Raw genomic sequence first — 22,679 nt, 5'->3', positions numbered from 1 at the left:
ATAATCCATAGTATGTTTGCAGTTAAGCCCATACAAAGTATCCTGATGAGTGTGGTTGGTGCACAGCGTGGTGTAAAACCTTCCCAAAGTCTCGGCTGCCTCACCCATGAGCACTTCACAGTGGCGCAGTCCGCCTTCCGGCAGAGCACCTGACCACGGTCACAAGTGCAAAATTCACAGCCTGTGATGTTCCACATGTCACCATGGTAACGGGCCATGCCCTGGTACACACAGGTGCCTTTGGGTGAGACACAGTCCTCGCAGCACTGTCCAGCTCGCTTCACTGCGTTCTGGCCCTGTGCAGAGACACTGCATTACTTACAGCAACAGTGTGTAGGCATTAACCATACCTATTCATAATGACTTATAGACACGCCTCTCCATTGATAAGTCTGGAATTAAATGAACTTGTACTGCTATGCCAGCAGCCATCCTTAAGATTTCATCTTTCTGATGGATTTGAAAGATTAGATTTGTAAATTAGCGCAAAGATGGCCTCAGGCCATCTCTCCACCAACCTTCTTGCAGGTCAGAGGTGGACATGTCTGCGTGTGACAGCGTTCCTGGCCGTGATCACACCGGCAAGTCGTACAGCTGCTCTTCAGCCATTGCTCCCCATGCTGAGGACAAATATGGCCATACAAGTCACAAGTGCTAAAAGATACATTGAGAATTAAATGCAAGTATTTTCCTGGCTGCAACTTTTGCAAAGATTAGATTGGTATATACTGCTCCAATAAAAGACTTGCCACATGTATAATGCTTGTAATCTTTATTTTGAAACAGTTAAATTCTGTAACTGATTCATAAGTAAAACAATGAATTTATATGTGAAACACAAGGTCACTATAAATGCATCACAAATTGAGTTGTATCTAACACTGCATGAGCAAAGTCCGGAAAAAGCCATTTGAAAGGTCCACTGGACTGTTCCAATGACCTCAAGCACTACTACACACTGAGGAAACCACTGCTCTGAAGATCAAAAGAGAAACATTCCATGGTACGATGGAGGATCTTATCCGCAAACGGCTCCCACGGGCACCAACTACAAACTGCCAGAAGAGGGGGTCTTCTCTGGGCTGTCTGGACCCGAGCCAGACCAGCAGGTGATGGGACCACTCCCTCATTTCACCTCTTATAAGTGTTTATTCCACTTTCATCTTTTCAACTTTCATCCTGTGCTCTTAAATCTCTCCGATGATGATTTTTCAAGGTTACCTTATACTCCGTCCCAACCACAAGACAAGAGTCTGGCTCACACTGAGGGCAGCACTTTCCAGGGTGGATGACTAGGTTTTCATGCTATAGAAGAAAGGAGGAAAATATTGCCGAGTGTCTAAACATCCTATCATTTGTGTTTGTGTATTTAAAAAATTACAGTCATAGTGTGTATGTGTAGTATTCATTCTGTATGTTTATATAAACAATCACTGACACAGTGTGTGTATACAAGGTACCTGTTGTGCAGGCGTGACCTGTTGTACCGAATGTTTATAAAAGGATCCATGACACAGTGTATCCATTCTGTATGTTCACATAAACGATCACTAACACAGCCTATATGTGTATATGGTATCCTGTCTGTGTGTTTATAAAAAAAGATCACTGGCACAGGATATCCATTCTGTATGTTTATATAAACAATCAATGGCCCAATATTTATACAGTATATCCAGGTTTATATAAATAACTGACACACTGTCTCCATTTTGATTGATTCAAAAAAATCAGTGCCACTGTATTATACATTCTGTAAATGTATATTAACAATCACTGACTGAATGTATCATTCATTCCTTTTATTTATATAAAGAATCACTGACACAGTAAATGTATATACAGTGCACCCACCGGCTTGCACACTGTGGGCTGGCACTCAGCTACAAAACACTGGGTCTCTCCCGCGCTGCACACGCATTTCATACAGGGGGAGGGGTACCACTGCCCTCCATCCCGGAAGACCAGGCCGTCCGATGAGCAGGATGCTGTGGAGCCCACATCGTCATGGAGCGATGAGTGTCAAAAGCAGAGAGACACAGTAACACTCAGGAAGAGCTGAATAAAGGGTAAGTTTTAAAAAAGTACTTTTTGCAAAAAGCAAAAACCAAAGAAAAGGGGGTTAAAGACCACCGTGAGCAGCAAGTAGGTCGGACAGCACCCACGGCAACCTGAAGTTACCGCCACTGACTGTAATGCACCGTCTGAAAAATGCCATGTACAAAACTATCTGGCTTGAATTATTTCAAAAGCTCCATTCAGTTTAATGACTTATAAAAACATTACAAGCAGCATGATTCATTTTCAGACTCCCCACCAGGAATGCTGACCTCCACTGCCCAGACACTGGGGACAGCATTCTCCAGGAAGCGTGGAAGGAGTCTGTCCCTTCGCACAGTTGAGGGGGCGACAGGTCAGGGGGTTGCAGGACACTGTCCCTTGAGAGCAGGTGCAGAGCGAACACCGTGAGCCGTTCCACTGGCTGCCATGCTGCCGGGGGAGAAGTGTAGGGTCAGCTCACATGGACAATGGCATGACCTGACGCACAGTACTCCCAAATTCATTCTGCGGGAGTGTGCTATCTGCCATTCACACTATGTTTTCCACACCAGTGAAACTCAACCACTCACCTCTAATTAGGACAGTATTTTTTTTCATTGCATTCCTTAGTGTTTATCTGTGTGTGTGAAGTGAATCTGTACGACAGGGTCAAAACTGCTACTGCTACAATAAAACTGCGGACATAAATCACATGACCAGACAACGATAAAGTAAGAAGCCAAAAGGAAGAGCAATGTCACTAACCCCATAGATGGATCCTTCATAATGACAAGAGTCTTGGGATTGCAGGACACACTCAGGACAGCATTTATTGGGGAGTATTCTCAAGATCTCTCCCTAGGAACACATTTTAAAATAGCACCATTGGCAGAACAACAAGACAATCTGCAATGACGAAATGAAAGATGTCAGTCGCTTGATTATTTTTGTAAAGTGTTGTGACTGGAATCCCATGCTAGATCCAGAAGTAATGTGGTGGATTTAACATCCTGGATTCCCACGCTGCAAGCTCACCTTCTGAAAGTCACACTGAGGGTTCAGACACCGAGACGTTCGGCAAATCACAATGTCATGGGCACAGATGCAGTCCTGGCACGAGTCTGGCTTCCAGGAGGTGTTATTCTATGGGTAAACAGAAAGAGGTGAGTGGACACACACACACATACTGTCATTTACAGAGAAACGTTGGTGTGTCTTACATATTTATATCAAGTAGGGCCTAATGATGCCTTAACCTGCTACCCATTCATAGCCCTGACAACCTTCATCAGTACTTAACATGCTAAAAATAACACAAATCAAACAACATATAATAATATAAAGACACATATCAATGTGATTAATACTATACTATAAGGTAAATATATAATTCGGTCATACCAGAGCTGTAAAAATATACTGATGAATAGTGATCTGAAAGTAGCCATTCGGCTGCATCAACTTTGAATCCAGAGTTTGGCAACTTTTTAGGTTTCAAAAGAAGGGCAACACTGAACAAAACCTGTAGTTCTATGTCAAGCAAAAATTCTTCGGTAAGGCAACAAATGCGGTTAATCACAGGAAACTACGACACAATGCGGATGTGACCCAAGCAAAAATGCAACTTATCTGTCCCATTTCTCAATTCACAGGAAAAAGACCTACTAATAGGTGTAAAGGAGCTAAAGGTGTGACCATTGTAATGTCAGCATATATCAGCAAAGGCCCATGGCATCACAGTGAGGTGCAGGAAAGTGGGTCTGTGTGTGTGATACAAAACAGCCAGCACTGCAGCCAAATGAGCTAAAGTGAGTGGACAAGGAGCAATGGTCATTTTTTGTATTCCATTGTATTTCATTTATGGGTATGTATTCAGTGCATTTTTTGAAAAAAGTTCAGAATCGAATAGTGCTCAAATTTGAGGTTTCACAAGACATTTGCTAAAGAATCAATCAAATTTGAATAATCAAATTACTAGATTTATACCTGTGGGCAATAATCTATTTTGCATATATTATATATACATACACACACACACACACACACACACACACACACACACACACACACACACACTTAAATGAAGGGTCCCATGAAAGACATTTAACTTGGAGCAGGCCAACTTGATGAAACAAAAATGTCTATAAAATGAATATTTGAAAGAGCATGAAAAGTACAACATGCAGCATTTCAATGGTGATAAGAGAAGTATTTGGGAGGATCCACTTTCAGTGAAAACCACACTGTGGCTCCCCATCTTCCCAGAGTGAGGAGGGGCCCGGTATACCGGGCCCGGCGGGAACCTCCCCCACCATTCAGGCACGTCTCTAACAAACATTCGGGTGAATGCAGAGCGGGTGACCTTTTCACCCTTCATTCCCACACAGGAAACACAGGCACCGCTCAGCAAAAAATCCTTGACGTGATGCAAGACTGACAACATCAATTCTTCAGGCTTCTCTGGAAGCCCGTGCAAATGCTCACCAGTGTGACTGATTTCTAATTATATTCCTCTACTTGCCGATCAGCTCCAGGATAAATTTAAACGGTGATCTTTATTGGGGAAATATCCGAAGCCCGTAAATAGAATGACAACCTTTGTCTGAGAGGAAGTGTTGCCTTTTTCAATCAGCATGCTGTATGTCTGCACAAAAGGACAAACGAGGCCACGAGCTAAACATATCAAGTGGCACTTAAGCAGACACTCTCACTGCGGGGCAGGTGGTGGATGCAGGTGATGACCCCCCCCGACCTTGCGCAGGAATTAAAAAGGCATCTGCAATGAACTTAGCGCGGTCAGCTTTACATGCTTTACCGTTGCATACTTTGCTCAGACCATTTTTAATGTTCATTTGAAACAGCCTCTTCTAAAGGTGGCAGGAAGCTGTGGTGTATCAGTAATTAATACTCAAGACATTTAATCACCACTATTGTCGACCCTAAGTCTGCTTAATAAATTGTTCATTCCATTCAAACTCATTACTCATTACCATCATTTTAAATCAGCAAGTATACTCTTCTTAACTTTTTAGGAAAATTTTAGTTTTAAAACCAATGGGCCACTGACTTAAAGTCAAGATATGAATTAAATCAAAACAGCAATGAATCTGAAATACCTCATCAGCCCGAATATAAGATGATCCTGATTATAAGACAACCTTCATTATAAGGCAATTGGATTACAAGTGTATTAAACAGAAAACGTTCCAAAAAACAGATGTATTATTGGGGGGAGGATAGATTATGAATATTGCATATCCCACAACCATTGAGGGCGCAGAATGTTTTTGATGCAGCAAAAACAAAAAGCATATTACTGAGAGAGGTTGAGCCATATCAATAAATGATGCGACAGCTCTTTTAAAATGAATGTTTCTGCTTTTATAAACAGCCAGTTTCGGTTTAATACCAGCAGTGACAGACCTACTGAATCCAACAATCTACACGACACTCGGGGATACATGCTAAAGACACGCATTGCCAGTGTTGCCAACTCTCACGCATCTGGCGTGACATTCATGCTCTTTGACTCTCACACTCATGCAAGAAATCTTACGGCAAATCTATATTACGGTAAGTCAAAACACTCGTTATCATACCTGGCACCATCTACTACCGTTTTTGTCGAGACCCCGAATATAAGACACCACTTTTTCAGATGTATTTTGCGAAAAAGAAAAAACATGGTCATTTCTCAGTCTATTTGCATGTTGAATTGTACGATGTTTCTTCAGTATGAAATTACAGCTGACAGGTATATTCATGAGCACAGTAACAGGAAGTCAGCCCATTTACTGATGTGAAACAACATTCAATTCAGTTCTATTTTCAGAACGCATTTTCACAACATTACATTGTCCCTGCCTAATGCCCCGAGAATGCAGGCTGGAGGCAACAGTGGCAAAGAAAAACATGTAAAACATGAAATTCTTTTTAGGGATTCCACCCTTTTTCTAAATTTTTCTTCCATACATTGAAATGTGACAGAACATCATGGCTGTTTTTGACGTGAATATGCTGCAACACATCTTTCCATTCTTTTACCAACCTGGACTGGCCAGTCAATGTGCGGATAAGGTTCTGAAATAATCAGTTTTATTGAACAGTATACAGGCAGAACAGATTCCCGAATATTACACGTCATACAGTGCGGTCATCTAGCTAGCAGGATTGGCACTCCAGCGACCATAAAAAACCTCACAATGGCTCGGTCTAAACAGACATGATGTCCTTCTGCTCTCTGCTGCAGCTGCCCACAGGACGGCTGCATCCGTCATGAAGGAGATGGGGGAAAAGCCGTCAGGAGCCTCATCCCCGGAAGAGTCGAAACCGCCAGAGAGTCAGTAGGATCAGACTTGTTGGGGATCAGTGGTGCTGAGGCGGCTTATCTGGGAAGGCACGTAGAACATCTCGTCTCTCCGGCATGATGAACATCTTCCTCTGTTGTTGGAGGAGCTTTGTAAACACTGCATTTCCGTGGCAGCACTGTCTGAGGTATACAGTCTGGGGAGAGGCCAGATCACTGTAGGCTCCTACAGAACCGAACGATCTATAAAAGTACCCAGTTTGCTATTTCTGACTACAGACTAGTTGTTGCTACTCTGAAGATTCAGCTTTGGTCAAGTAGGCTACCATCTACTAGGAGAATGAGGCTGGACCTGGCCAGACTCCTTGATCAAGTAGTTTCTAATGAGTTTACATATATGAGATAGTGTGAGGAACTCTGATTCTTACGTGATGTGTGAGAACTTCTGTGACAAGATCCTGAAGGTTGCTGTAGTTTGTGTTGGTGTTGCTGAAGATCCCAGAAGGAGGTGTTTCATCTCACTGGGTACCATTAATATTATTAAGAGGAGTCACTGCGCACAACTTGATGGCAACTCTAGCCTGTACCGGAAACCAAGAAGGGTGGATGCAAGGGCTCTATAGTCTATTGGCCCACATTCCGCTTACAGAGGAATCGAAGCATTACGCACATCCAAATCTGTTCCTGAGAGAGTCCCAGTCAGGGAGAGTGATGGAACAGTTCTTACCGATGACACTGCAGTTGTGACCAGCTGGGCCGACTACTTTGAGCTGCTGTTTAAATCTGATCCTCCGGCTTGGACAATAAACATCTCTAGGTCCACAGTTCTTAAGGCTGATCCTCCAATTACTGTAAACCACCCAATCTCACAGAGAATGCAACGGTATTGAACTAGCTGAGGATAGGGAGGGCTGCATGGATCTGTGGTATCTAGGGTAAATTTCTCCAGGTTGGTGTTAAGGCTGTCTTCCTGGCATTGCAAACAATCTTTGATTCCATTTGGGAGAAGGACGTCGCCCCAAATGACTGGAAAACAGGAGATTTGTTATCCCTGTCTGGAAAAGGAATAGTGGATTGCGGAACTACAGGGGGATAACACAGCTATCAGGTAAGGTCCTTGATAGGGTCATCCTCAATAGGAGCTGTAATTAACTGCTCCCCTACCAGTGACTGGAGCAGTCTGCTTTTATGCCTAAGAAGTCTACCATCGACCGCATCCTAGCATTGAGGGTTCTTACCGAGTGCGAATGCAAATATCGGCAATGTTTCTTTGCAGCCTTTGTTGACTTTCATAAAACATTCTACTCAGTTGACCAAGCTGCAATGTGGAACATCTTGAGACTGCACCAATGTTGCTGGATGTCATGGTTGGCCTGTACACTGGTATTGTGAGTGTTGCACAGACTGGAGGGACAACCTCTGTGTTTTTCCCAATTGATTCTGGGGTTTATTAAGGGTGTGTTCTCACCCCTACTCTGTTCAGTGCTTGTGTGGACTGGGTGTTGGACAGGATCGTGGAGTCCAGCGGCTGTCAGGCATCTAGTCTTGAAGAAAGATTCACTGATCTTGACTTTGCCGATGATGTTGTGATCTTTACAGAGTCAAGAGACTGAGGGAGGAGTCCAAGTGTCTGGGCATGTGAGTGTCCTGGATAAAAACCAAGATGCAGGCCATTAATGACCTCTTGGGCACAGCCATCAGCAGTGCGTCTATCTGCGGAGGGAATGTCGACCATGTCGAGAGGTTCACTTACCTTGTCAGTGACATTCATGTCTCTGGTGACTCTTCCTATGAAGTCAGTAGACAGACTGGGAGAGCATGGGGGTCATGAGGTCGCTGGAAAGGGGTGTCTGACGCTCCCAAGGGCTTTGTAAGAGAGTCCTGGTGCTCCCTGTTTTACTGTATGGCTGTGATATAGGGAGTCCCGAATGGGACACATTACCTGCATTGTGATGGAGTGCCAGTTACGGCCCTACAGCCATGTGGCATGATTCTCTGAGGGGGATTCGGCTCGTATCCTCATTACTGACAGACAGCCATTTCTAGAGGGTGGGACTGGACCGCGTGTCAGCCTGGGGGGTTGTCAACTGGGATCTCGAGGTGTTTCATCATGCAGTGGGTACAGCAACGCGCTGCATCAGTGCATGCTCCCCAACCTGACCGGACCTGACCTGAGAGTATATGATTTATTCAACCCACTAAATATTGAGAGATTTTACAATTATATCTAAAATAGACTAACTCCTGTTCAAGATGTACTGATGCTTAACACCTCATGATGCTCAGTGGAATCAACGATCACTGAAGGTGGACGGATGAAAGGATGGACATATGGGAGAGACGAATGAGCCGATGGCTCCATACTAATGGTAATTTAATAAACACGAACAGACAAGACTTATGGTGATTTTGCTTATTCTGGTGATCCAGAATAGTGCCTGCGTGTTTTCACTTCAGGCCCTCTAGTGCCCCTGTAGTACGCCATCGAACTTGCACAGCGTAAAACCACCTTTGTTTTTACGTTGTTTTATGATAATGTGAACTACACCCATAATTACGTAAGTGATATTAAAGGAACACACTTGTTGTACTGAACTGAAGCGTTTTAGAAATCATAATGGTAGTTTCATTAAAAGAATTCTTTAAAAACAAAATTTCCAGTGTTGATGTCATCGACTAATCGCGACAGCCCTACAAATGACTGCTTGATGTTCTTGAACTTTGCATGAATCATTACACTTCTGGTGACAGCAGGTGCTTAATGTTTAACTCTAGACTTCGCCCCATTTAGCCCACTGAGTTATGCCGTTACCATAGATTATTTCAGTGCTGGGCACTGAAGCCCTGAAGCCCTCAAAACAGCTGCAGCTGGCGCCAAGCTGTAAATATGAAATCTATTTTAACATGACCGCTGTAACATAATATATAGAAAGAAATCCCCAGGAGAATATGACTTAATATGCCGTTTGTCAGGGAGGCAAGCTTCTGATATGCACATATAAACACAGACACAGAAACCTACACCTACACACACACACACACACAAGTGCACTGATATGCACACAGGCACACACAGCCCTTTGTGGAACACCATCACATTCCTATGCCATGAAGAGACACCCCTGGCTCTGGGGAAGGATCGCCTCAGTGCCTCACAAGGTGTTCAGATGGTAAACATCTGAATGGTAAACATGATACTGTAAGATGCCTTTTAGTGACCTCATAAAGACAACAGTCGAGACATTTCCAAGCCTGCTTTCCCCCAGTACAGTTACTTTGCTGCATTAAAGTATATGATTACCACATAAATATCTAATGTCACCAAGTTTAATGAATTTTATATTATGCATGAAGGTATGATAATGTGTTCATAGACATTCACATTGTCCTTCTCGTCTCTGAATCATTAATCCTATAAGTTAAATACTCCGACGAATTTAACTGCTTGTTTACAGAAACGAATAGCCGGCTTTAGAAGCAAGAGAAAATGCATAATTAACAGTATTGCAGTGTCTTTTCCTGTTGTGACTTAAATGGAAACTTGCAGGTCTGTGCATGTCGGGCAGAAAGGAGGTTTCGCTCATGAAAGCCCTATCTTCTGATGATCACACAGAGAACTGATGAGCAGGGGAGAGCCCGAGCAACCCTTCCCCCACCCCTGGTCCCTTGCACACTGACAAGAATGAATGAATGCAAGGGAAAGTTTACAAAATTTCAAAAGCCTAACTTCTGCCCAGCTGTCATAGGAACAACTGTACAAAAATAGGTGCAGCAACAGCAGTAATATCACTGAATAGAGCAGAGTAGAGTCTGGGACTTCTGCCAAATGAGAGGCATTCATACTGTAACACCTCTTGCATCACTCTTACAGTACATTAGTGTAATTTTTTTCCACATTAAGATGTATTGACTTAATGACATGTGATGTGTTGAACATCAAAGGCCAGTGAAGTCAGCCCACTCTTGACAGCAGCATTTTGACAGCATTTTAGGGTTACGGTGACCTGGGGCAGAACCCAGACAGCCGGTTCACCATTGCCGATTCACCCCCAAAAGCTGCAGACCCAAGCCTGGCAATGAGGAAACTGCAGGTTTTCCTCATGACCAGTTGAGATTCCAGTAGCTGCCCCCATTTCACCCACACGTTGAAAACCTGCCGTTTGAGTGACTGTAACCCTTAATATCTGCAATCACAAACAGATCACAAATTACAAACCCATGCTTCACACGATAGCCTCCAAATCAGCTCCCTAACAGGACAAGCAGTTATTTAAAGAGGTTGGAAATCCATGCTCGTGCTCCTACAACCTAATTTCAGCATCACTTCTGTTGTGAGAATGAGTAAAAGGAAATTCCCTGTTGTGGTGATAGGCTTCACCAGGAATAAGACACCCTCATCTGGTCTTGGCCGCATGGGTTAATTAGCTGCCTCTGCTGCACTGTGTGTTTAGCAATTCAGTACGGGAAGCACCCCTAACCTTTGACCCTGCCCCTTCCCTTTGACTACAATTCAAGCACACTCCTCCTGCAGGAATGCTAAACAGCAGGGAGCCGCAACCTGCGCATCCCACAGTGCCAAGCCGGGCCTAATTCTTCCATAAAGCCAACTCCATCTCCCTCAAACGTTCCCTCCTCAGACCTGTCAAGGTTTTACCTCAAGTTAAAAACCTGCAGACAATGAAGAACTGCAGCACATTGACAGGTGGCAACAGAGGTATTTCAACACCAGAATACAGATTCCTCTATATGAACCCCCCCCCAACCCCAAGTTTTTCAACAGGTCTCTTTTGCTCTGAAAATCCATCACAACGCATGATCTCACATGCTTTAAAATTATTCCTATACAACTAACAACACCAATTTGGTTATTGCACAAAAACGACTACAGTGAGGGAATGTATAAATCCTCTGGAGACTAATGTGTGATGGGGAAGCGGAAGCACCCGGTGTGTCACTAAGCCACGCCCCGAGCTGAGGTCCCTTAGCACCATGCTGCTGCAGCTGGATGCCCTCGAGAGTCCAGGCATCTACTCCGCATGGAGACACAAAAGATCAGCTAACAGCAAGCTGACACAGGTTCAGAGGGAGCCGGTCAAGGGCCGGTCTGGCTCCGAGCAACACAATGCCGTTTTACGTCGTGGGACGCAACAGGGAAGGCTTCCACGTTCAGGAAACGAGGGACAGAAATAGATTTCGTGGATCTTATTTTTGCCCAAAATTTCCAAATAAGGACAAGGAAGTGATCCACATTTCCACCATAGCTGAAAATACACGTTGACAAGGATGCAAATTTAAACCACTGAACGATGGACAGGCGAGAGCTACACAGAGCTTCTATATCTAGACCCCAGGACTTAAAATAAGAACATGGTTCTGTCCATCCATCTTCGGGCCGCTTATCCTGGTTGGGGTCACAGGGGGCCTGGAGCCCATCCCAGGCAGCACAGATCACAAGGCTGACGTGCATCCTGGATGGAATGCCAGTCCATCAGATGGCACATAAACACACACATAATCACACACTACAGGTAATTTCAAGATGCCCAATTGCTTCACTGCATGTCTTAGGACTGTAGGACACACAGGGCAAAAATTCTAATTCCACACAAAAAGTAGACATGAGATTTGAACCACCAGCCCCAAAGACATGAGGCAATAGCACTGACCACCGAGCCACAGAACCCAGCAAAGTGTCAGCGGGAACGAAATGGCAAAGCTGAACTCTACTGTAGCGCGGCTGAAAAGTCTGTTTATTTTTAACAGGCTCTTTGACAGCCTACGAGTGTTTGAGTTACTCATGAACTCTGTCTCTCCAGCAGCCCCCTTTCAGACTTACCCTTAAACTCATCCGCAGAGAGACCCAAGAAAGAAAAGAAAGTTCCTCCACAAAATGCAACTTCATTGTCTGCCCTCGATCTGAATCGCATTATGCAGATAAAAACAGGTGTGAAACTCTTGGCGAGTTATGACTAGCTCAACTGTATCTGAATACACAGACACATTAAACCAGAACACACCAAAAAAAATAATTGCAAATCATAATCACACAATCCTTTGAAGACGTATATAATTTCTCAAAGTAAATTGCACTTTCGATTTTCATTATGAACAACATCACGTTTACATATTCGGCAGGTGGTTTTGTCTAAAGCCAGTCTGGGGTCAGACAGCTAGGTCAAAGAGCATGCCTGGAGCACTGAGGTTAAGGTCCTTGTTCCAGGGGCCGTACGTGAAAAGATTACACTGCTGGCCACAGGACTGGAACCTTCAGTCCCTCAGAAAAACAGCACAGATCACAACATACTGAAGATGCTCACCGCAAGTACTAAAAACAAAAAGAATCACAGAAAAACAAAGTCACTTCAGGTGGTGCAGAGGAAATATCTACAATTAAGAAAAATTATACATGGCTCACTCACAATATTCAGGTTCTTTTTTTAATTTTACGCAACTAACCATTCCTAATCACTTTAGCCTGTAAGCACTGCAGGAAGTAAAGCTTCTGATAGGTGAGCTTCCAGAGAAAAAGAGGTTAAAAGTCTGTTCCCAGGACAGCGTGGACTTCCAGCCAAGGGCTGCCTGCCCTTCTCCTGAAGCCCTCGAGATTTACTCGTTACTTTCTTTATGCTGCTGCACCTCAAGAATGTCCGTGGTTCATTTCTTCAGCTAAGCCACTTTTGTTTCCCTTTTGTTTTGAGCAGGCAAAGAAAAGGGCAGCACAAAGGATCGTTTCTCTGGGGACCCACTGAAGGACCTGGCGCCCAGTTTCATCAAGCTTTCAGAGCTCCCGTCACAGCAGACAGCTCGAGTAAACGCCACAGCGAGAGGTCTTCCCCCCAATTCATGGAGCCCACTGCGCCAGCCAGTCCATCATGTTGAAGACAGGCCCAGTTTTCTCCTCCCTATCGGTCGGAGTAACTGCATGCGTTTGGTGTGCTACAAAGCTTAGGGCATTAATACAAGATGCACAAGCACCAAGAATGAAGCTGCTTTCTTTACTATGAAAACGTCTCACCACTAGTAACTGGACCAGGAGCAACGGGCTGCTAAGAAACATGTGGATCATGCAAATCATGCTTATGACCATGTCTGATACAGCACCAGTGCAGTCAGGTTCCTCCAGGCTGAATTATATACAGGGCAGAAGCACAAGCCAGAGGGCCTACAGAGCAGACATGCAGTCTTCAGATCCTTGCAGGGTGATGTTCTTTAAGGCACTATATCAGTGGTTCTCAAACTCAGTCCTCGTGACCCACTGCCCTGCTTGTTTTCCAGCTCTCTCTGCCTCACACACAAGTTCCAGCTGTCTTTCAGCTTCTAATTACCTGGATCAGGTGTGTTCAGTCAATCAGAAGCTGAAAGACAGCTGGGACTTGTGTGTGGGGCAGGGATAGCAGGAAAACAAGCAGGGCAGTGGGGCCTGAGGACCGAGTTTGAGAACCACTGCTCTATAGGGCATATTTAACACAATGTCCGAGAAGCAAGGCTCCACAGCGTTTCATGAGAGTGTGCCTCTTTTCACGGCAACAGTCTCACATGCACAGCGAGAAAGCCTAAGAAGGTCAGTTTATTCTGAAGGGTATGAAGAGTTCAGAGTTCAGAGCAGAGATAGAAAGTCCAAATCCAGGCCAAGGTTTTGATTTAACCAACCAGTTGAGTACTCTGCGAATGTGACTCTTTACGTTCAACCATCTTGGTCTGCATTTGTACTTTCTGGATCTGGTTCAGAGTAGAGATTTCTGCACAAAAGCCCTGATTGATGTGAAGAACCTGGTTTACATACTCCACTAACTGCTAAGAAGCTCTCCAGGGAAACTCAATGATCCTCTTCTGGGAATATGAACCCTCATCAATACCAAAGACGTTAAATACTTTAAACAGGCAGAAGAGGGTAAAGCACAGAAGCCTGGACAGTAAACGCCTCTGTGCCAGCGAAGGTCTCTCACGGCCGAGTATGTGCAGCTGGTATTTGGACACATGCCTGTGAAATGAATGAGCGAGTGGCATAATGACAGAGCCGCGCTCAGCCGGAATCATCCAGCAAAAGCCGGCTCCTTTCACAGGTCGCAGCGTACCTTCGCCCGCTTTCAGGCAAATTACAGTTTTCTTGCAGTGACAGAAGGTCCTTCCAGGTGTTGTACCTGACGAACAATGGATGGCTGTAGATGCAAGAACAAGGCCCATTCTCCACATTCCTGACGTCTCCGACAGGCCGCAGGACGTCTCAGGAGCCCGTTTTTAGCCACACGCCACGGCAGTGTTTCCCAACCCGGTCTGCGGGAACCTGCAGACAGCCCATGTATTTGCAAAAATGTGGGCTGTCTGGCAGGGACCTGGGAGGGAGCAAATATGTAGACCATCTGGGGGTCCCAGAGGACCGGGTTGGGAAACACTACGGGGTAGAACAGGTGAGTAGGAACAGACGACTCCCCAGGAAAGATGAGCAGCTGACAGAAGTGCCTGCCGCCCCTCTGGGAGACATTCTGCTGACTGTGCAGTCAAGCAGTGAAAATAACATTGGTTGAAACATCAGTTTGGTTTTTAAACCATTTCAGAAAGGCAGCCCCCAAAATGGTGGCATGAGATGTTCCATGTACCTGCCTTCTGTACAAGGCTCATGGGAACTGTGGCTTTCACATACCCACCTTGCTCTCAGCATCCAGGCCGGTAGACAGAAACATGGCCTCCTGACTCCTGACCGCGGAGCCTGAACACCCTGAACACCTGGAGGGGACCGGTACCTTACTGTCGGCTGCTTACTGAACCTTGGGCCTTACGCCCCCTGGGATTCAGTCCCGCCTGCCGTCATACACCAGCCAAATGCCACTAGGCTAAGTGACAGAAACGTAGATGTGAATTAAAGCCGGTGGTGTACTAATGTGGAAATTCTGGCTGAAACCGATAACCAATGTCACTAACAGTCTAACCTCTGGGTGCCACAAATCTGTAATGAAATGAATGTGTGTAGCAACCACACTGTCAGCAAAGTAGACTCAACTGACTTTGAACACTGCAGTTAGGTTCCAAGTGGTGAATAAGTCAACGAAATTCCTCACCCTCCGCTATAGAAAACGGCTGACAGTCCTTGGTAGACACTCCTTAAATAATCTGTAATGGTTGCTCTTCAGATGGCTAATTGAATTGGAGGTGCTGAAAGTCCTAACTCTACACTATCCTTACATGATCCCATTCTTGTAGGTAAGACCGCAGAAACAGCCGCTAGGAGTTCATTGGACAAACGATAGCCACACCCACTATTACTCACTTGGGAAACCACTGCTGATTTTAAACTAAATTAGAGCTTTTAAAAATATCAGCGTAATAGCAGGTAGGGAAAAAAACTGTTCTGCTAACTTTGGATATTGACTAAAGTCTAAATTTCAGCCAGCAAGCTGATGACACATCAGGCCGATGCCAAGGTCTTCATTTTTAACAAACGTTGGTCGATACTGATACGTTAACAGATATATCACGTATCTCTGCTTAAAGCATCTTGGCTGGTTTTCTGCCGATAAAGTCTGACATCAGTCCAAATGTAGTACAATCCTTGATTTGATAATAAAACAGATGAAACCCTACCAACTTAATCTCCATCAAACCATAAAGCCCCCTCCCCACACGTGTGTGTGAGAAGGGGGGGGGCAAATGGGAACCTTCTCAGATCACAGGCCATCAAAGACTGGAACGGTCCTGCCAGCCGGCACTCCTGAACCGCCGCTTGAGACGTGAATCTGCAGCTGCATAAATTACATTTTAATTTGGATATCAGATGTTCTATTTCGGTGCAGACTCTCCACAGGTTTACATTACCTACAAAGAATGAGCTCCGGTTTACGTTTCCCATTATGTATTTAGCGCACTTAACGCAACGTGACACTCATTCACGTCTGCGGACTGCCATTAAACAGTGACATTAAAAAGGCATTAATAACGATAACAGCAGCACCAGGGACAGCAGTGCTACAACACCGTACCAGCAAACGGCAGTGTAGAATAAGGCCATTCAACTCGGTACCTCGATTCCAAATCCAGGCCGTGTTTTCAATTTCCCCAGGTACTTAGTTTAATAATTACTGACTACTCAAGATGTACTCCACTAAAACAAACCTTTGAAGAGTGACCATGCAGGCATGGGAAAACTCTGTGCGTGCCACGCCGTCTAAAACACTGGATACTCATGCAGTGCTTAATAATGGCCATTTATGACCTGTCACGAAGAGGACTGATGAGAGACATCTTTACTTGACAGGGAATGAGAGAAACAGAAGTTTCCTTTGTTGTCTGAACATAGGCAGGCCTGTAATAAAATAAGTGGCAGCTAGTCCTTCTGCTAAGTAAAGAGGCTTCAGGAGGCCCAGACCTTAAGCTTCGCTCTTTTGATATCTGGTGATTATGCTCATGACAATAATACTCTGATCCCACTTTCCGTTTCGGCCACAACAACGAAATGAACACAGAAATGAGCAAAGCATACAATTAAGTTAAAACAATTGTTAGCCCTTGAAATGATCGACAACAAATACATCAGTATCAGCTCAAGTCTAATTTTGCCACTTCAAGCAGTAAGGGCTAGATCCACAGTGAAGGAAATATGGTCCAGTGAAACACATAAAAGGTGAGTCCCACCTCGCCAAGGTGAGGACCTGCATGTTTTATCTTTGGCGTCAGTTGGGAGAACCGCCAGGGCTTGCACCCCCTGTGTAGTACAAACCAAACGGCAGCATCTTGGGGGGTCGGCCACACGCATCTGTCTCTCTTCAAAACCGTACCATCCTGCTGCAAAGCTTCACCCAGCCGTGGTCTGACTTACTGCAGACACACCGCCTCCCCTATAAGGGTGTAACGCCCTTCCATTTCTACACGAGAAGGAAAGTGGGGCAGCAGCACAGGCGTACAGCTGGCTTTGTTCCCAGAAGGTTGTAGAAAGGGAACATTGACTGGACTTCTCAGAGAGTAACATTGCAAATTAATCGCTAACGATAAACTGAAGTTTGAACGTGATTATTATTAATCACAGTAAGAATGTAAAAAGATTAGAAACTAGGCAAAGGTTTGCTGTTTGTAACAACAAAAAAAGAAGAGAATCCAAGGTGCCAAAAAATAGAATGGCAGTGTATGATATGCAGCATAAACATAAAGAAGAGATTTATGTACACAACAATGCACATTTTAAATCAGGCAGGAGAACAGGACACCAAGATTTCCAGGAACTGAGCAAGGACAGCAGTCGGTTCGGAAAGAATAAAAATTAAATCTGTGTGTGAGAACAAAGAACTAGCGGCACGACTTACAGACGCTGAGTTTACACCAGGACAAGGGCAGGTCAAGCAAACGAACAAGCACTAAGCAGGCACTGCCCTCCCTCCTGAAAACCCCCATTCTAAATAGGGCCCCTTCAAATCTCCCTCCTGAACCGCACTTGCATGCACGCATGTACACACACACACATACACATACAGAAGGACACAGACACACACGTGGATCTAAAGAGCCAAGGTGAGCTCCGGCTGTCACCATCTCATTAGGGGCCCTGTCCTCTGGAAGGTTCCCAGCCCCGAAGCACTGACAGACATTAAGATGATGATGCGGATGTGTACAAACCTTTTGCTTTAACAAAGAAAACATGCAGGCTGAGACCAGCTGAGTGCAACGGCGCCCTGTCACCATCTTTCCAAAGGACAATAAAAGTCAGGGAGTGTGAAATCAAACCTTTCACAGTCCTTGGCCACACAAGGAATCACCCACACCACCCCCCCCCCCCACCCCCTGACCTCCCCCCCCCCTCCTTAGCCACACTTTTGTTTTTCTTGCTTTGGTTGCTGTGGGGATGACAACGAATGTAAAAAGTATAGCGAGAGACATCCAAAACGCTGCCATCAAGCAGTTGCTTAGGTTGGACTGGGAATACTGTACATGTTTGTCAGTGTTGGTCAACATTCCCCCACAAGCACAGAATACATCTGTACACACACATGTAAGACACATGACCTGCAAGGGAGCAGCACTTTTATGACTGATATCTGAGAATCTAACGTTCGCCCTGTAAGATAAACTCCAGCCTCCAGTACCAACACCATGCAGTATAAACGTACAGCAAACATATCTGGGAGTTATCAAACCTGCTTTTCAAGTGCAGAAACTTCCGGCAACATCAGTCCACACTCTAAAGAGGCAGACATTTTGATGCCATTTGGGGGGAAGCTCCTCGCAATAGCAGGAATGCATGGCCTGGAGCACAACCCAGACGCACAGACAGTGGGTAACGGGAAGGTTGGCCAATACGTCTGTCTTCACAGAGGACAGCCAGCTACCTACCTCTGATAGGTACCATCGTAGTCATTACCCAGATTACAGTGTGAATGAAATACAGAAAATACTTCCAAAATAAAATCAAACAGCTTCGTAAATGAGAAACCAGAACACAAACTATTCCAGATCAAACCAAATAGGGTGTGAAATATGAGAGCTTTTACAGCATTAAGGATATGACACTTTTGATAAGCACATATTTAGGCTTTGAAGTGACAGGTGAATTTCTGCATATATGTACGCAGTGAACATCATCAGCTTTCTGCACAAAACAGACTTTGGACACATTCTTCATAGACACATACAAAACTATTGGTTTTCGTCCATTATTTACCATAATTTCAACCCTTTTAATCACCAGTAAAAGGCCATGAACGATGACTGAAAAACAGAAGGCAGGTAGAATTGTGAGCATTATTGTAAAGTTTATAACCAGTTCGGGGAAAAAAATTCCACTGTGCGGCTCATACTATACAACTCGGCTCTTCACACATGGCTCGGGATTCCCACAAAGGCGAAGAGCGTTTACCTAAGGGCACCTTTTGTTGCTTTAACAGACATCCGTCCACCCCCCACCCTCAATGGTCTGTGCATTATTCTTTCACCAGGTGCCGGTGCATTTCCACTTTGAAGACAGGACAAGCCACTTCCTGATTTCGTCAGAACATGTTGGGGCATCTACCAGCCCGTTTCTGTGCCCCCTTATTGTTGCCCTAACGGACACCTCTGCACGTTCATAGCAGGGCAGTGCACACCTCTTATTTTAACTGAGTTTAAGAGGACAGCGCATCAAGGCCGTTCAATTACAAGAAAGGTTTTGCAAAATTTTACAGCACAGCAACTTTAAAAATGCGACACTCTTTAACAAACGACCAGTCAGAAATTCGGCGCCCCAAGCGGCCGCCTATGCCGCCCTTAGGACTGACCGGCCCTGGAGGTAATTTTAGGAGAAGGAGACTGAACTTACCGCAAGCAGCTGTCCCTGATAGTGACACACCCCTGCGGAGAAAGCGGCAAGACATCATTGTTAGACAGCCGGAACCCAACAAACAGCTGAATTTCGGCGCCTTTAGATGGTCTGACCGACTAAAGAAACAGCAAATGAGCGTTGAAAAACAGCACTTAATTCCTTACCAAATGACGGGAGACGGCTTTCATTTCTTACTGTCATACTAGGATATATTTATTTCGGTAAATAAGTATGAAAACTACCCAAGTTTCCTAGTGAAAACTTAGCAAAGTAATTGCCCGTTAATTACAGAATGAAAAAGGCCGGGCGCTTACATTCACGCCAAGGTCGCATAAGATCTAACCTCTGTTAATGTAAAAACTTTAGTAGCTTGTCAAATGTATTTAGTAGGGTAATATATGCATCGCTTGCCAAAAAGCAAACATTAATACTGACACAGGGGACGAAAAGATTGTGATTGTATATCTATTTGAGTTGACCTAAAGCTGTCACAGCGTGTTCACAAGCCCGTTTCATACATTTCTCTGCTTTAAATAAATCGTAAGTGGACCTACTTATAACATTAACCCCCTGATCACGACAATACTTTGCGGCAAAATCTTCATACCGTGTGAAAATAAATAGGCATACAAATAAGTAAAATGAATTAAAACAATGTGGAATATTTCGCAGTCAAGCCAGAATTTGCTCACGAAAGCCAAACGTGTATTCTTGGGGCCTTTGTAATTAATTTGTACTGATTCAAACTTATCGTGCAGTGCATTTTTTCAAACATTAAATTAGTGTTACTATGATTATAGTCCCACATACTTTTGTGACATACTGATGCTGATGGTGCATACCGGGCAACAAACAATTTACCAGGATTTGCTGTACTATATAAATAACAGGTTCCCACCATTACATTTAGAAACGCATTATTATTTTTGTTTTGTAAGTTTGCCATTATTCCACTGTAAATGTAAGTGCAATAATACTAACCGTGTACTTCTTGCGGGATGGTAACTATTCCAACCAGAGCGCCAATAAGGATCCATATATCTGTAAAGCCCATGGTTAAACTTTGAAGCATGAGATCCAGGGGAGCTTAAAATCTTTCAAAAATTTACTGCAGCGCTAACAGCCACTTGCTCACAGTCATTACAAATTTTTGGAAATAGTTAGGATACCATTTAAAAAGCGATGCCTTGCAGAAAATCAGAGCCACTGCTCCTATTAATGGAAAACCCACGTTTAAAACATTTTCCTGGTTTTCAGTTGTAAATGTGTGACCGGTGGCCCTTAAAGAGCTGTGGGTTTTTCTTATGATTCTAACTAAAGAGCGATACACTTGACACGGTCGCAACGTAAAAATGTTTAAACCGAGAGCCCTGAGATTTCAGTCTACCTAAAAATAAACGCTCTCAAGTAGTCGTCGGTATAAAAAAACTTTACTTTAAATCTTAAGCATGAATATAAATGCGGAAAAATCCCTTTTCGGTACGTCTTTAAAGTCCTTTGCACTTCTTCCATTCAGCTGGTCATGTCTGGACGGATCCAGTGCGGTATCCCTGTGCACCAAATGTCTTAACGCGTAAGAAGCAAAGCATTGCAGAAAGGCACGTAGAGTAGCATGCAATATACAATTAAAAATATGCATAAGAATATGCGAGACTACCGTGTAATCGCACTGAAAGTGGTACAGACACTGAATGAGTGGGAATAGCAAGACAGAGCCGGGCCGAGATTCCTTTGAGTCACGTGGGGGGAACCTGATCCTCAGACATTGGTGTTGGAAAAAAAGAGAGAGGTCCCATGTTCCACAGGAGAACATAAGGCAAGTATGAGTTCCCATGTTCCACAGGAGAACATAAGGGAAGTATGGCCTGTGTTCTTCAGAATAACATAAAGTTAGCAGTGAGACCTGTGTCCAGAGGAAAACATAAAGCTAGCATGAGGATCCATGTTGTAAAGGAGAACATAAAATAAGCATTATGATCGACCTGTGTTTTACAGGAATACATAAAGCAAGCATGAGGATGTTCTTTAAGAGAATATAAAGTAAGAATAAAAACATGTATTCTATATTATAAGATAAAGTGAGCGTAGAGACGTGTTCTACAGGAGCACATAAAGCAAGCGTGAGGACCCGTGTTCTGCGGGAGTACATAAAGCAAGCATAGAAACCAATGTTCTACACAGTGGCTGCCGGTCAATAGAGGGCGTTAGGACACCACCCTCCCATGGTTTTAAAGATATTTTAGATTTCTCTTCCTAGAATAAGTTTTTCAATAAATAATTACTATAAGTGTGTATGTGTTGAAAATGTATAATAAGCATAATAACATGTAATATATATATATATATATATATATATATATATATATATATATATATATATATATATATATATATATATATATAACATTATGTTTGGGATAAAATCAACTTCATGTTCGTCCTACTCTCATTCAATATCGCTTCTTCAGCGCTTTCTCTAGCGCCCATTCCGTGCTCCAGCGTAGCCAATTACTGATAGAAGACATGCGCATAGCAACACAAAATTAGCCAATCAGAGTCCTCGAATCAGATGCTTAAAGAGCAATAAATGTATCGCTCCAAGACCACTAGGGGCGTAGAAGGAGGGCTGCAATAGTTTTATGCAATAACCTTGTGCCGCCATCTTGGTGCAACTGTATTTAGTACACCACACATGACAATACCTTTATAAAAACAAAATAAATAAAAACGAAATAAAACTATATAAACAGAGAATGGATATTACTGGTTGTGATGACCCACACACATTGAAAGCAAAATCGTTGTGAGCCGCCTGCTGTCCATTATGAGGATATCGTTAATTATATGTTTTTTCAAACGTTGTCGGTAACTCTGAAGAAAATGAAAAAAGTCATTGTCTGATTACTGCTAATAGTAATTACACGGGGAAACATTCTGGTGTTACATTACGTCCCACTCAATCTTGAAATGTTTTGTTCTTCCATTTATTATCGTTGGGTTGTGACGGTCTATTGAACTTGAAAACGTGTACATTTCTGCCAAATGCTAAATATA

At 43.9% G+C, this 22,679-nt stretch overlaps 1 protein-coding gene across 2 annotated transcripts in view; it reads right to left on the bottom strand.

Moving 5' to 3' along the window:
- fras1 (Fraser extracellular matrix complex subunit 1) overlaps positions 1-21,334 on the bottom strand; it is a 60,164-nt gene extending 38,830 nt beyond the window's left edge. The window contains exons 1-9 of one of the 2 annotated variants that reach the window (XM_048997929.1): positions 20,607-21,334; positions 19,623-19,654; positions 3,076-3,183; positions 2,806-2,898; positions 2,331-2,490; positions 1,855-1,988; positions 1,222-1,305; positions 519-620; positions 105-296 (exon numbers count right to left, since the gene is read on the bottom strand). In XM_048997929.1, the coding sequence (XP_048853886.1) occupies positions 105-296; positions 519-620; positions 1,222-1,305; positions 1,855-1,988; positions 2,331-2,490; positions 2,806-2,898; positions 3,076-3,183; positions 19,623-19,654; positions 20,607-20,697 (996 nt within the window). In that variant the 5' untranslated portion in view covers positions 20,698-21,334. Of the gene's footprint in view, positions 1-104; positions 297-518; positions 621-1,221; positions 1,306-1,854; positions 1,989-2,330; positions 2,491-2,805; positions 2,899-3,075; positions 3,184-17,947; positions 18,028-19,622; positions 19,655-20,606 lie in introns of those variants that run through there. The other variant, XM_048997937.1, reaches the window with a different exon arrangement.
- Between the last annotated feature and the right edge of the window lie 1,345 nt (positions 21,335-22,679).

The sequence above is a fragment of the Brienomyrus brachyistius genome, chromosome 2 (assembly GCF_023856365.1).
Source record: "Brienomyrus brachyistius isolate T26 chromosome 2, BBRACH_0.4, whole genome shotgun sequence".
NCBI lineage: Eukaryota > Metazoa > Chordata > Actinopteri > Osteoglossiformes > Mormyridae > Brienomyrus > Brienomyrus brachyistius.
The sequence above is the reverse complement of the archived record's forward strand: the minus strand, read 5'-3'. Positions and strand labels throughout refer to the sequence as shown.